At 36.1% G+C, this 14,844-nt stretch overlaps 1 protein-coding gene across 1 annotated transcript; it reads right to left on the reverse strand.

Moving 5' to 3' along the window:
* Positions 1-4,552: 4,552 nt before the first annotated feature.
* On the reverse strand, positions 4,553-12,934 carry LOC121416713 (baculoviral IAP repeat-containing protein 1g-like). The gene is made up of 2 exons (XM_041610176.1): positions 12,634-12,934; positions 4,553-6,156 (listed from the first exon to the last, which is right to left on the reverse strand). Exons 1-2 carry the CDS (start codon positions 12,932-12,934, stop codon positions 4,568-4,570), a joined length of 1,890 nt encoding a protein of 629 aa, XP_041466110.1. The 3' UTR covers positions 4,553-4,567.
* Between the last annotated feature and the right edge of the window lie 1,910 nt (positions 12,935-14,844).

The following is a 14,844-nucleotide window of genomic DNA, read 5'->3' on the forward strand; positions in this document are numbered from 1 at the left end:
ATTAGTGTTTTTTTAAGGCGCATCCTCATTATATCCTCATTACCAGGTCTTGGAGAGGACATTGAGCCGTCGGTCCTCTGGTTGTTTGCTTACAAGCATTCATGCTTTCTTAGCAATCGGGTAAAAAAAACACCATATTAAGGCTTAAGATCCCAAGTTTTCATACTTTCATCCTTCTGATTTCTTGACAGTTATCAGATTGAAAGTGACATAATAAATTCCCTGTGATTAAACTTCTGACACCTATTAATAGTATTAAAGTTTCAACAGAAACTTGTCGAACTCACAGCTTTGGCATCTTTGGGCTACAGCCTCAACACAGACACAACCTTGGAAGATGGACATGCATGGGTGATTAGGTATTATTTGACAAGAGAGATCCATTTGTTAACCATTCCATATTCACTCGAAAAAAGTGATCTACATGTAAATATGCAGCCAAAAGCCTTTGCCAATGACCTAATTGAGTACTAGTATAGGAGGGCCCTGAAATAAAAAAAATATATATATATCTGTACAAGACTTAGGTGAAGGCCCACTTAATGATCAAAGGGACTGTGCCTAAATAGTAGTGTTGTTCATTTTATCATATCATGAATGCTATACCTACTGTAGCAAACTAAAAAAGAAAGAAAAAAAAATGCTATGTACCCAGCAGCTATTTCCGTTTCAGTTTATGAATCATCCAAACCATATTATTCTACTTTTATCTGCAAAAAAACATTTAAATTTCTCTTTGAAGCTGCTCTTTTTTAAATGATAAAGTTTAAATACCATGCTCATGTTTAGAATAGGTAGACAAGCAATATACATACAAGGATAGATGATTTTTTTTTTTAGAAATAAGAGAAATGAAGCGGTGTCCTTCAATTTACCATTGCCAGTATGCATGTAGGTATATTATTGTACAAATGGTACTGTACAAACTTAAAAGTGGATTATTTTTCCCCAAATTGGTTAGGGGGGAAACATATCGTTGCTAAGGTAAATAGTGTTGCTAGGCATTGAAATTGTGTCAGTACATAATGGTAAACTCCGGAGTTTTGTTTGCCCATCGATAACAAGCTATGATATGTTAATCCTCTCAATATTTTTACTCTAAGGCACAACTTCGTCAACACATTTAGCCGAGATGAAGAGTGGTTACATAACCGTTGCTAGGAAATATTGCTTCTGGGCAACACATTTGACTCCATGGAAGCTATAAAATATTCAGTTTGTTGAATGATTACTGAAAACGAGTTTGTAGACATCTATGATGATAATTGTGTCAGTATGATTGCTCACAATGGACTATTTTCCACAGATTTGTCCAGGGAAAAAAGTGTTAATATAGTCGTTGCTATGGAAAATAGTCGTTGCTAGGCAACAATTGGTATCCATGGATAATGTGAAATTGTCATTTTGTTGTTGTTCTATTGAAGACAAGATAATTGATCAGGAATTATTCACCCAATCAACTTTTTCACCACAAAATAGTATAAAGTGTGTGACTTGCACGTACATGTATGTGTATCAATGTAGTCAAAATGAACAATAAAATGGCGATTTGTACGATATGAAGGGGTGTGTCCGGGAGAGCATAGCAAATTAATTTGAGGTTCTCAATAGCTCAAATGGGGGTTTTCAGTTCTTTTTTTTTTTTAAATAATAATTTACATAATTTCATTGGTGTAACATATTTGGTTTAATTCAACCTAGTTAAAAAGTTAAAAGTTAGGTTTGAAATGGAAAAATAAGTGGTTAACTTAAGGAGCTAAATGGTTGCTAAGGAAATATATGTTGCTAGGCAACAATTTATGAGAAAATGTTCATAAAATTCATGTTAAGTTGTTTTTCAGTAATCTTCTTACAGTATATAGTAGATCTATCCTTTGAAAATAAGAAAGAAATATCTGATAATCTAAATTAATAAGTAAAAAAATCAATATTCGGGATAAATATTCAATAAGTATCTAAAATGGGCGTGGCTTGTTCAAGGCTGGTTTCCATAGTGATGCTACACATTACAGCATTTTTAATGCCCAATTCCGAAAAATTCAGGAAATTTCCTTTAATTCGATGTATGATCTTGCTTTGATCCAGCCGGGGGGATTAAAGTCAAGAAATAAGGCACTTTCAGGCTTCTGCCCCCTCCCTGTTACACTACTGATATTATTTCACGGGAGGAAAATGGAAATTTTAGATAAAGGACAAAAAACAATAAAAACTGTACGATATTTTTTCTCATGTCTCACTGTATAATCCCGATCCCCTCTCTCTTGTCCTTGTTTTCACGTATTCATTCCCATCCCTCTCTCTTTCTGCTCTGTTTTCGTTTATTCCTTCCCATCCCTCTCTCTTTCTGCTCCGTTTTCGTTTATTCCTTTCCATCCCTCTCTCTTTCTGCTCTGTTTTCGCTTTTTCCTTCCCATCCCTCTCTCTTTCTGCTCCGTTTTCGTTTATTCCTTTCCATCCCTCTCTCTTTCTGCTCCGTTTTCGTTTATTCCTTTCCATCCCTCTCTCTTTCTGCTCTGTTTTCGCTTTTTCCTTCCCATCCCTCTCTCTTTCTGCTCCGTTTTCGTTTATTCCTTTCCATCCCTCTCTCTTTCTGCTCTGTTTTCGCTTATTCCTTCCCATCCCTCTCTCTTTCTGCTCTATTTTCGCTTATCCCTTTCCACCCCCCCCCCCCTTAAAAACCGGCTGTGATTAAAAAAAATAGAAGATCGAATGGGGAGAAGAGGGAATTACATAGAACAAAAATAAAAACAAGAGGGAAACGTGAGAGGAATAAGACGTTGGGATGAGCAAGAGAGAGAAGGAAAAGGGCAAGAAATGAGGTAGAAAAATTAGAGCAGATCGACGAGGTAGGAGAATATGAAATAGAGGGGGGAGGAATAACATCGTAGGGATGAGCAGGTGAGAGGAAGACGGAAAACAGGAAAACAGAAACATATTAAAGAGGAACGAAATAAAAGAAAAGAAGATGAGTGAGGCGGTGGTTGAGGGAGGAAGAAAAGAAAGAAGTAAGAAGAAAGAAAACCGGCAAAAGAGAGAAGATCGAAGGGTGAGAATAACCCAAAAAAAAGAATTATGTAAAGAGAAACAAAAAAGAAGAAAAGGGGAAAATAGGGGAAAAGGTGGACGGTGAACAAAGGGGAGAGAGAAGGAGGAGAAAATAATCGACATAGAAAAAAAGAGAAGAACGAACGGGGAGAAGAACGGAAAACAAAAGAGGAATTAACGAATTAGAATTAAATAAGAGAAAGGAGTTGAGGAAGGACAAGGAGGGAGATTTAGAAAGAAGAGACCGAATCATCTGAATGAGAAGAGCGAACGAAAAGGGGGAGAGGGGAAGAAAGGAAGAAATAAAAAACAAGAAAGACGAAAGAAGAAGGTAACAGAATAACAGAGAGGGAAAGAGTGAAGAGATCTGGGCATGGTCGAATGGGACATGATACAAAAATTGAAGGCAAAAATAAATGGAAATATTGAAGCCCACCAAGCTTTCATGAAAAACTTTTTTTCTTTTGTTAATGATACTGCAGATCAATTAGCCCACATCCGCGAACATACAATACGTTTATAGATTTTAAACCCTTTCTTTTGAAAATAAAGTTTTCTCTTCGAAACATCCCGATCACTTGCATTATCACAAAAATAACCCTTTTGAAGTTGAATCCCGTTTGTTAACTTTTGTCAAGAAGCCGCCTTTTCAATTTCAGAATACGTATTGAAAGCGATGCTTAAATGATCTTTCTTTTGAAGTTCATTGAACCGATCGATCGAGCGAACGGCCGGTCGGACGCCGCCAGCTGTACACGAGTTTAAATGAATAGCCAATCAACAATGGCGTACGTTGCTAGGGGCGGAGCTTAGTATGAAGCGAAATTCGATCAAGTCGAGCGTGCCAAGTATCAGAAAATCTCGAACTGACCGAAAAAAACACTCGCAGAAAAAATGTTTTTTTTATCACTTTACCGTCATCAAATTCACTCATTTTTTTCACAGAGTATTTATGAAACATGGAAGAATCAGAAAATGAACAAAAAAAATCTTCAAAATTTTGACTTTTTTATAAGTTTGCCGAATTTCTAGGAAATTTGATTTGCGACTTCTCTCTCATTTCGGTATGATCGATCACATATTTTTTTAAGTGAAATATATATGTATTTTTAAAGTGAAATATATTTTGTTGATAAAGTGGAATGCATTTTTAAAAGTGAAATATGAATTTGATTGAATGAAATGGTTTAGTAGAAGAGAAACATATTTTTTTTTCAAGTGAAATATATATTCAATTGTTTCCATATGGGTGTGCCATATAAAACATGCCTCAAAAATATGGCACCAGTTTTTTTGAATAACATATTTTCATGATATGTTTTTTCCTCAAATTAGGGTTTTGTTGGGTGTAATTTTTTTTTTTACTCACAGTGGTATATTATAAGCTACTGTTGATTTCGTGTGGCTTTTTTACGGTCAAAATGTTATTTGGTATGAAAAATAGTTATTTATGGCAAAAAAAAAGAATATCATAATTCATGTGAATTATACGAATTAATTTGCTCTCGACATAATTATCTGACTAGAATACCTTCTGTTTTAGCTCACTCGGAAGATTTCGCATTCCAACAGCAGTATATATTGTTGGTGACTTTAAGATCATGGTTTCCGCCGTCACGCACCTCCGAATCAACGATGACACATTCACGACGTTAACTCCAGACTCTGACGAACAATCTAGGAGAATACGATATCGCTCACTCTCAGATAAATGACTATTTGTAAGGAGCGTCTCCATTATTCTTACGCAGAGGCTGTTCTTCGTACCGGCAGCAAAGCGAATAAGATTTTCATATTCACCAATGTTTCTGTTAATCTTTCGCAGTACTCCGTCTATCTTACTAATCTTGAAAGCCAACATAAAGCGATTTGTTTCATCAGCAAGGAACTTCCCAGCTGCATGTTCTTGAGCAAGTTTGTGATAAAACTCAATAGTAGTTTGAGATGTTTCGCTTGTTTGAGGAATGCACTCGAGTGAAACAACTGCCTTAGACACTATTCCAAGAGCACATGCCATATGAAGGATGGAAGGGATTCTCTGAAAATCACGAGACGTAAAAACTAACTTCTTAGAATCATTGAGCAAACCAGTAAGAGCAACTTCACCAAGTTTGAGGATTATTTTGGTAAGATTTTGGGGTGATTCTATCAAGCCGGGTGAACGAGCATTCGCATGGTGCATTAAAAACACGTTCACTTTGTCGAGTAATGCTGTTTGAGTTGTAATCTCACTCTGAAGTAGATCTTCAGACCATAGATGACAAACCATAAGGCAAAATAGTGGCGTTTTTACCAGTTCCTCAATTAAGGGTTGCTCATCGAGGTAAGCCTTCAGACCATCTGCACTCATACATGACATAGGTTTGTTGATGGAAGTAAAGAACTTGTCGATGTAAGCACGGGAGCTCTCTCGTGAGAAACCTTCGATCACCATCTTCGTGTACACCCTTGGTAGATCCCCTTGACTGAAAAAGTCGTCCAGGTGAGGGCGAGTTGTAACAAGAACTCGACATTGTCGAAACATTTTCCATCGGAGAATGCTTAAGATGTTGCTTGTGGAAGAAATCCCAGCATATTCATCTAGCCCGTCTAGTACAATGTGGCAGATTCCCTGATGCTCTCTGATAAAACTTTCTAGCCCCTCTGGCGATAGATCCCTAACATCACTCAGGAGTTGCGATATGATTGCTTCTCCAATTGACATACTTGGACTTGTATTTCGAAACTTTACAATAAACAGAAGTGGCAAGTCTTCTATTCCTGAACCATGTTCTTTGTGAATCCATTCGTGCGCCATCTTAGCGACAGCTGTCGTCTTTCCCCGTCCGGCTGGAGCCGAAATAAGGATTCGAGATGGAGACCTTCCGTTTACTTTCGCTGAAAATATTTTCCCAGCTGAACCTTGAAGTATTTCCTTTTCCTGTATATCTTCTCCACGAGAGTCTTTCTTTACAATAGTAACAACGGTGTGCATTTCTTGCAATTCTGCATAATCATTTTTGTCCCAAGGTTTCATTTGAATTTTGCATAGCTCTGTCGAGTATGTATCCTCCAAAATTTTGCGACATTTTCGAACAGTCAGAGATTCCGAAATTTTCTCACTGTAGATATCTGAAATGATAAATAAAAAAGACAGGAAAGAAATTTACTGCTATAATCGTCCTTCCAAAAATGACAAACATCAATATAGAATTTTATTTTATTTCAATAAATAGAGTAAAATTCTCAAAGCAAACTGCTGAAAATTTAATCAAAATCGCATAAAAAGTAACGAAGCTGATGAATTTTAAAGATTTATGGTAGAGGACCCTAAAGCTAAGCAGGTCGTAAAGCTACGCACAACTCATTGCGCGTGCATTTTTGAAAAGTGAATGCCCACTCTGTGTGTGGAACTGTGACTGCAGAGTGATGGACGATTCTTATTCATTTTTGTTTGTACAGACGCTGCAGTAAATCAGTAAATGCAGAGAAAACACACAACTCTTTTGGCATTTCGTAGTTTTATTCGATTTAATTGTATATTACCCCAGTAATAATATGAACATATTTTAGAAATTGAGGCACAGGAAATATTCTTTTTCTTTTAATGATGAATCGAATGCGAAGCTTTAAGACCCCTTGTACACCGGGCGGCGAAATCATGAGATGTACGGAAAACGCGGCGAGATCTTGGTATCATGTGAATTTTGCGTTATTATTTTCTTGGTCGATGGATGATTATGATGTCTATGTTTTGGTGTAAATAAGTGCTATAAGGTCTTATCTTTGAAATGCAATTAAAAAATAAATTTTGTTCATGCTTGAGCTAACGTTTTTGTTGGGAGTTCAAAAAGAGGCTTGCGCCAGAATGACAGAATATAAGTAATATGATGATCAGACTTCTTGCTAATCAGGAGATTCCCTCTTTACCTTTTCATTATCTGAGGCACAATTTTCGAATTATGCTGTCACATTTTATTTACAAATTTATTTATTTACTTGAATTATTTTTACTTTTATTTAAACTTCTCTTCCCTTTTAATTTCCTTCAAAAGTAGCTGAGAAAAGAAGATTTTTTTTTGTCAACCCAAGCAAGAAGATTTGCATTATTAATTGGGAAAACTTGTGATTTTTCAAATCTTTTTATTATGTGAAACAAATTATGTTATGTACCTTTAAAAGACATGAATCTATTTTTCAAGGGGTCATTGATTCCTTGACCAAGTTTAATTATATGCTTGACAGGAAACACAGGAAGGGATTTATGTCTTTCAATGGCAATGGTGTATTGAGTCAATTTTGAAGGAGCTAGATATGGCAAATCGGGTAAAATGTATTAAAAAGCTGTGAGCGAGCGAAGTGAGCACGCAGATATTCCCACTTTTTTATTACAATATCAAGTTTTATGATAGATTTAGACATAATATTCAGAAAATAATATCATATTTTACTTTCTATCTTTCCTTTTATTTCCTGTCCACTTTTTTTCTTGGTCATGATTTTTTTAAATTGAGGTTGAGGGGGAAGCATCCTAAGCCCCCGCACATCTGTGTGGCACTGTTCAAAAGGCACCATAACCTTTGTAGCACACAAAGAAAGGATTCGAAAAAAAAAACCGCGCTCTCCCATACTTCGGTTGAAACAAAATTGTTTTAGCTTGAAGAAAGAATATTCAAAGCTAACAGACAGCATATTCAGAAACAACAACTGAACAATTCAAGCAAAAAAATAGATCTGAAAATGAACTTTGACCGCATGATTTGAAAATTATGATATGAAAATAAGATAATGAAAAGGTTAAGGTTGCTAATTAGCAAGAAGTTCGATCGTCATTTTTATAAGTTTATGCCATTTTGGCGCAAGCCTCCTTTTTAACCCCAGACAAAATCATTCCGTGTTCGCTCAAGCATGAACGAAACTATTTTTTTAATAGCATTTTGAAAGATAAGACTTTAGAGCACCTATTAACACAACAATATAGACATTATAATTTGAAACAAAAATTTTATAGACTTTTCAAATCTGTCCCTTTTTGATACGCACTGTATAGATAATTCCCCCCGAGTTTCGTAATTTTGTCAAATTAATGAGATAAAAATTACATCTAACAGACCGAGTGACAATCTATCCCAGCCACATGAAGTTTATCGTCGGTGCATATCGTCTGCTGCTCTTCGTTAAGTTGATTTGCCTTCAGGTTCGGGTTATATTCACTTGTTTGTAAGTACAGTTATATCATTATTTTCCTTCTTCATAGTCACAGAAGTAAAAGATTCTGTCTGGACAGTGTGGTAATTCATTTTCATGAATTCAATTTGGCCAGCGCGTTGTAGCTAGCACTTGTAGCAGCTACATGAGTTGGTAGCAAATCGGCATGTGATTGTGATCGTGTTGCAAGTTGAATTGTCCGACTCATCATCATCGGCGTAATTCCCCCAATTTACCTCCAACTATGTCACTTAGTTTCATCGGTTTCCATGATAAATGGTGTACGCCATCGTGTTCATTTCATCATCATTTTTTTCATCTTCAAAATCATCAATTTGAAAATCCAAATCTAGATAAAATTCTGGGTTTTCTTTCATTTCGTGATAGAAAAGTATTTAGTGACAGTGTGGAGAAAACGAACCCTCGCAACATGTTTGCATGGAAGTGGAGCTTTACGTGGAAGAGCCAATCACGCCTCTCGTACAGACAGTGACGTCATAAAAAATCCCCAACTTCGCGGATGTAATTCTGCGTGTTTGAAGCATTCAGAGAGAGAATTTTAAACTATCAATTAAGTGAGTCTCATCGGTCTCCATGATAAATGATGTGCACCACCGTGTTCCCCTTATTTTCTACTTTAATTTGATGTATGATTCTCCATTTTTACGATTTTCAATATATTTCTACATTAAACCATTTGATTAGGCAGCAATTGCTCAGATAAAATCGAAATTAAGCCTATGCTTGATCCGGGCGCCTATTCTTACCGGGTGCCCAGTCAGACCGCAGGTCCCCATGCTAATGAGCAAAAAGGCCAGATTCATCCAAATCTACTCGTGGCTGAATCCTACTCCTTGCAAAATGTCGTGATTCTTGAGATTTTCTTTCTCTAAGAATTTACCTGTTTTAACCTCAAGTTAGATTAAATATTATTGCACCATCATATAGGGTAAAAGTTACTCTTTCATATTGGTCATTTATTTTGTTAAATAAGTAAATTTCTGGCTTGAAAGTGTGCCTCAAAACTGAATTTTCTTCCTCTGTTTTCTTTTGCAAATTGTGCAAAACTTTTTTATTTTGAGAATCAATGATATCTATATCACCATAAAGCTGAACTTCTGTACTTTCTCACAATGCCACTCTTGATATGCGGCACCTTTTAATCGGGTCAAGATTACACTTTTCCTACCAAGGTACAAGACGAGATTTCTGAAATTTCGTACTTGCATGAAATCCAGAATCCTGATTGGCTGGATAAGGTTCACAGAACAAGAGGCGCGGGGTATTTGAGGAGATTACCACATGGGAAGTGTGACCTTTCCACGAACCCAAGCACTGGAACCGTTGGAATTTGCCACTGGGTGGTCTCTTTGACCAATCAGAGTGCAGTATTCTTGTTTTCAAACTGTTTTATGTACTTGGCAAATGAAAAGTGTGATCTTGACCCGATTAAACCAATTCTTATTTTAAAATCATATCATTTCAAAGCATACATGTTCAGCTTTATCATGATATAAAACTAATTTGGGCTCAAACATAAATAAAGTGTGAAAATAGCAGCTTTTGTCAGGTGAAAATATTTATTTTGTAGCATATTTTAGACCAAAATTTTCAACCTATATTACAAAATCTTTGAATAAATCAAAACACATGACCTGAAAGAATGATTTTTCTTCTACAATGGTACCAAATTCATGAAATTCGATGCACAATTAGAGCAGTAATGACCGAATGAAAAAACAGTGTTTTGGTCCGCATCAAGCTCATTAAAAATGCAAAACAACTCAAGTCATGAATATCACTTGGATGAAAGAAGCCACTTTCTTGGGACCTGCAGTCTGGCTGTGCCTATTCCTAACGCATACATTCGTAATTCCGAAGCTTCGTAATTCCGAAGGTTCGGTTATTCCGAAGGTTTGTATTTCCGAAGGTTCGTCAATCCGAAAACGAAATAAGGTTCGTCAATCCGAAAACGAAATAAGGTTCGTAATTCCGAAGGTTCGTTAATCCGAAAACGAAATAAGGTTCGTAATTCCGAAGGTTCGTCAATCCGAAAACGAAATAAGGTTCGTTAATCCGAAAATTAAATAAGGTTCGTATTTCCGAAAATGAAAAATTATTCATTTTGGTAACAAAAACGGTGTTGTCATTACAAGATTACACGATATTATGCAATGACGATCGATGATACATGCATGTGTTGTGGCCAAAAGCATGTATTTCATTAAGAATAGGCGCCCTGATCAAGCATAGGCTAATTTCGATTTTATCTGAGCAATTGCTGCCTAAGCAAATGGTTTAAAGATGCAGGGGATCAAGTGTGTTGGTCGCGTGCGAGTAACCTCTAGATAATAGGATTTGTATTGGAGGGGATGTCATTTTTAGTAACAGCTTCTGCTGGTAATAAAAATAATACTATAATAATGATCCTTGTGAGATGTTGAAAGCGCGAATCGCAAGCTCAAACTAGTAAACATTTCATGTAACAAGACGTGAACTTAAACATTCTAAACAGTTTTTTTTAATCGTGAGAAAGATGTGTATCTTTCTAAAGAAATTATTAACTCGAGGGTGAGCTGTAATTTGTTTATATATTGACCTATTTTAAGGACTGCATTTAGTGACTCATGAATAGAATATATATCTCACGAACTAAATAATGAGAGCGCGAACCGCAAGCTTAAAATTTGTGATATTCCACCTGAAAACTGGACATTTTATATTTTTTGTAACCAGGAATAGAATGAGTTCCTCAACAAACAATACTTGATGCGAGCGAGAAACGTGAGCCAAAATTTTCCAATTTCTAACCTGAAAACTGGACATTCTAAGCATTCTTGTAAAAAAAAATAATAGCTGGGAGAACAGTTTTCAGAAATGAAGTGGCTTCCCTGGGTAAATAATATCTATATCATTATCATTCTAGGCCTACATGAAATTTCCAAAAGTTTGAGCACGTGAATCGATGGCAACATCTCACAAGGATGCCCTTTTAACAGTAATTGACCAAAAAGGCGAATTTTACATCTTCAGATTTGATTTCTTTCCCCCTAAACCGCTTGCTCGCTACGCTCGCAGAAATGAAACGTAAATATTTGATTTATCAATTAGTGATCACTTAGATTTTTTGCTCATTTCAATTACTACAAAACACACAACCTCTTTACACAGATAATAATCTCATGGTGAAAATATACGTTTGCACCAAATTGCCCCTATTGACCCCTTTTTTGCCCCCCCCCCCCCCAAGGAAAATATATTCCGCCGCCACTGGTTGAAACACGCATCTTCTTCATGGCTAACTGCAAAAAGTTCTTTAAATGTCCCCTTTAGATCAGGTCAGAGCTTATATATTTAAAATTTCTGTTTGCGATCTTGCTCGCAGTTATTATCTAAAGTTAGTTACATAGGCATTTCGTTTTGAAGATCACAAACATATTGCCCATCATATTAAAAAAAATATATAGCTCGCGCTCACATTATTTAAAAAGGGTTTATCATGTTATTACATATTTACTTTATTTTATAAGTATAAAGCTAATTATTGACTGTTAGGACTACCCTTTCAAAGAAACAAACAAAAATCAATTTTAAGCTGCCGATCGAGGAAAATGTGGCTGAAAAAAATATTGCCCCCCCCCCCCTATTTGACGAAAGTTGGATCCGCCGGGAGGGAGGCAGGGGGTACTTGCACCCCCAAAATGAAATAAAAAACAGGGAAATGAATATTTTCCAAAATGGGAAAGTTCCTTTTTCAAAAATAAATATGCTGTTTTTCGAAATAAAATACTCTTTTTAAAGTATACAAGTTAAGTTTTCAGGCTGGAATATTGCACATTTTCAGCTTGCACTTCGCACTCTCATTCGATTGGTGAAATATGCTTCCTAAAGAGGCCACTAAATGCTTTCTTTAACAGGTTCCTTTTCTTGTCAGTATGTTTAAGCTGCGTTTTGCGCTCGTGTTAATTTTTTTAGTTAGATGCACATCTTTTTAATGACAGCAGAAATCTGCTCGGATTTTTATTTTATTGAAATACCCTAAAGTTTTAGCTTGTGATTCACGCTCGCAACACCTCGCAATTGTGCCATTTTAAGAATAATTGACCCCAAAAACGTTTTACAACTTCACCTTTGAATTTGTTTTACCAAGCCGCTCGCTCATTAAACTCTCTCCCAAAAAATAAAGCCTACACTCTAAAAAATGAAGTGCTAATTCAGCTCTTATAGAGCGTGTATAGTGACTGCACTTTGGAGTGCTGATTTGTCTAGTTCTCGGAGATGAAGAAGGATTGCAGAGAGAGGGAGAGTATAATAAACAATCATACATTAAACGCAACAAAACAAATACATTTGTATTATCTTATACATTCAGGATATAGAATGGGCGAATTTTACACCTACCCGGAGTGGTTGTCTCTTTAAAATAGGTTTCAGCAAGCATGACTAGATGAGCATCAATGAGAGCTTGTTTCAGCCTGGGATGCTGGTCGGCAGGCTCCACGGTCTGTCTCCAGTCAAACAGCATGTCACGTGTTCCCTTGCACGTGACCCGTCCTTCTAGTCTGTTGGTCTCTGTGTATCTACTGATAGCTGCATGTTTGAATCCAAGTGATCGTCCTAAGCCCTCAATCTGCTCATCTCTCTCGATGTCGTCAGCCAATCTTGAGAGAAGATCATCGCTAGTTCCACAATGAGTCGCCATCATCCCTATGATAATAGATACATTTCAATTATTTGGTCTGCCATTGATACACTACAAGACTTATATTTCTATATCAGGGAGAAACAAAATTGGCTTCTGGTTAAACAGAAAGACAATGGGATATGACTACTTCATAATACTCATTCCTATCTATAATTTTCTGCATGACAAGCAAAAGGAGCATAAAGATATAGTTTATAAAGGAAATACGGGGAAAAAAATACAAACTAAGCGTTCCCGTGAGGAATTTTAAATTCATTATATAATATCCCCAACTAAAACGTTTTACGATTGCCAATTTATGATATGATATATGATTTTTAAAAATCAGGGCAGTTCCAAACAATGCGGTTTAACTGCTTGATTCGATTATCACAAAAGGGGCGTTTTCATTGCTCTCCAAATGTGCATGTCAATACCCCCAAGGTATAGAAAAAATGCAATGCATTCAAAAAGAAATAACAGATATAAATAAAAGGTAGTAAATGGCAATAAAATAACAACCTACGACCCCTGTTAATCTGTATTTGTATTTATTATCAAAGCCCCTTTGCAGAAAACTAACTTATTTATTTACTTTTATTTTATTTATTTTATTGATATACAGTGTGGGCGGCAGGAAACGTCACGCCCGAGCACGCAAGCACCCTAGGAGGCTTTCGCGTCTAACCGAGGTTAATCAAGGGGAGCAGACTAGGGCGTTTAGACAGGCTTGCGGTTTCTTGCGTGCTTTGTAATATTGGCCGTGTCCGCACCTACCCTAGGGAACCCTAGGGCACGTACATTGCATTATGTTTACATGTGCATGTACTTTGGTTATCTTGTGATAGACCATTATGTTTTTAAACTAGCGTGATCGGGATCTATTGTAGATTGATTTTTATTTTCATTTTAGACGTTGTTTGTTTTCTTTTCTTTCATCCTTTCTTTCATTCTTTAATTTCTGTCTTCCCTTTTAATTATTTTCCCTTGTAATTTTTTCCCTTTCTTCCTTCCTTCCATTTTTCCTTTCCTTTTTTCTTCTGTCTTTGTTTCTTTCAAACAATGAAGGTATTATTTCTCGTTCGTTCTTCTCTTCTTTCTTTCTCTTTTTTTTCTTACTTTTCTCTTTTCTCTCCTTATATTTTTTCTTTCACACATTCATTCATCTTCACTTTCTTTATTCATTTCAAGTAATGACAGAAACTGTTATCTGTCTTTTATTCTTTCTTTCAACCTTTTAATGAAACGTTTTTCCTTTCAATTTTCCTTATTTTTTTCTTTGTTTCCTCTCAATTCATTTCTTGCTTCCTAATTTCTCTCTTCCGCTAACCCTCACTTCCCTTTCTTGATATATTTTGTGAACAAGTCTATCATTGTGTGGCCTTTTTTGTTGATTTAAGATAACTACCATAGTAAGGCTTATCATCAACAAATCAAAATCAAGGATTTACAGGTTAACATTCGATGGCAAAAATACCATAATGGTATAAATTTTTATGCAACAGGGAGCGGGACAACACCCAACATTCGTTTAGGACATTAATTGTATACATTATAAAAAAATTGTGCAAAAGTTACTATTGATCGAACCTGATACCCTTGAACGTAACTTAGAGTATTTTTTTTATATGAAAGGGGGGTGCAGAGTTGGATAGTTCATCCAATTACATCTAGCAGGGCCTAGAGCGGCTGTACATGGGTTCCTTAACAGGCTCGGGGCTGTGGGTTTTAGCCCCCTCCACTTTGTTTATTAAAGTGATTGGTTAGCATTGGTTTGACTTTTAAAAAGTTTGAGCTAGGTCACACTTGTCACCTGTGTCTGTGATATGTTAAAAAAATGAAGCCCAGAAAAAATGCATTCGAAAATAGTTATTTAGTGGTTCAAAAATTGAAATATAAAGTGATCGGAAACACCATCTTAATTTCAT

This window comes from Lytechinus variegatus, chromosome 6, assembly GCF_018143015.1.
Source record: "Lytechinus variegatus isolate NC3 chromosome 6, Lvar_3.0, whole genome shotgun sequence".
NCBI lineage: Eukaryota > Metazoa > Echinodermata > Echinoidea > Temnopleuroida > Toxopneustidae > Lytechinus > Lytechinus variegatus.

Excerpts from the sequence above, each read along its gene's own strand:
- LOC121416713 (XM_041610176.1), bottom strand. The coding sequence starts at position 12,934 with ATGGCGACTCATTGTGGAACTAGCGATGATCTTCTCTCAAGATTGGCT. Across the intron at positions 6,157-12,633 it reads TAAAGAGACAACCACTCCGG|ATATCTACAGTGAGAAAATT; the intron begins GTAGGTGTAAAA and ends TTATCATTTCAG.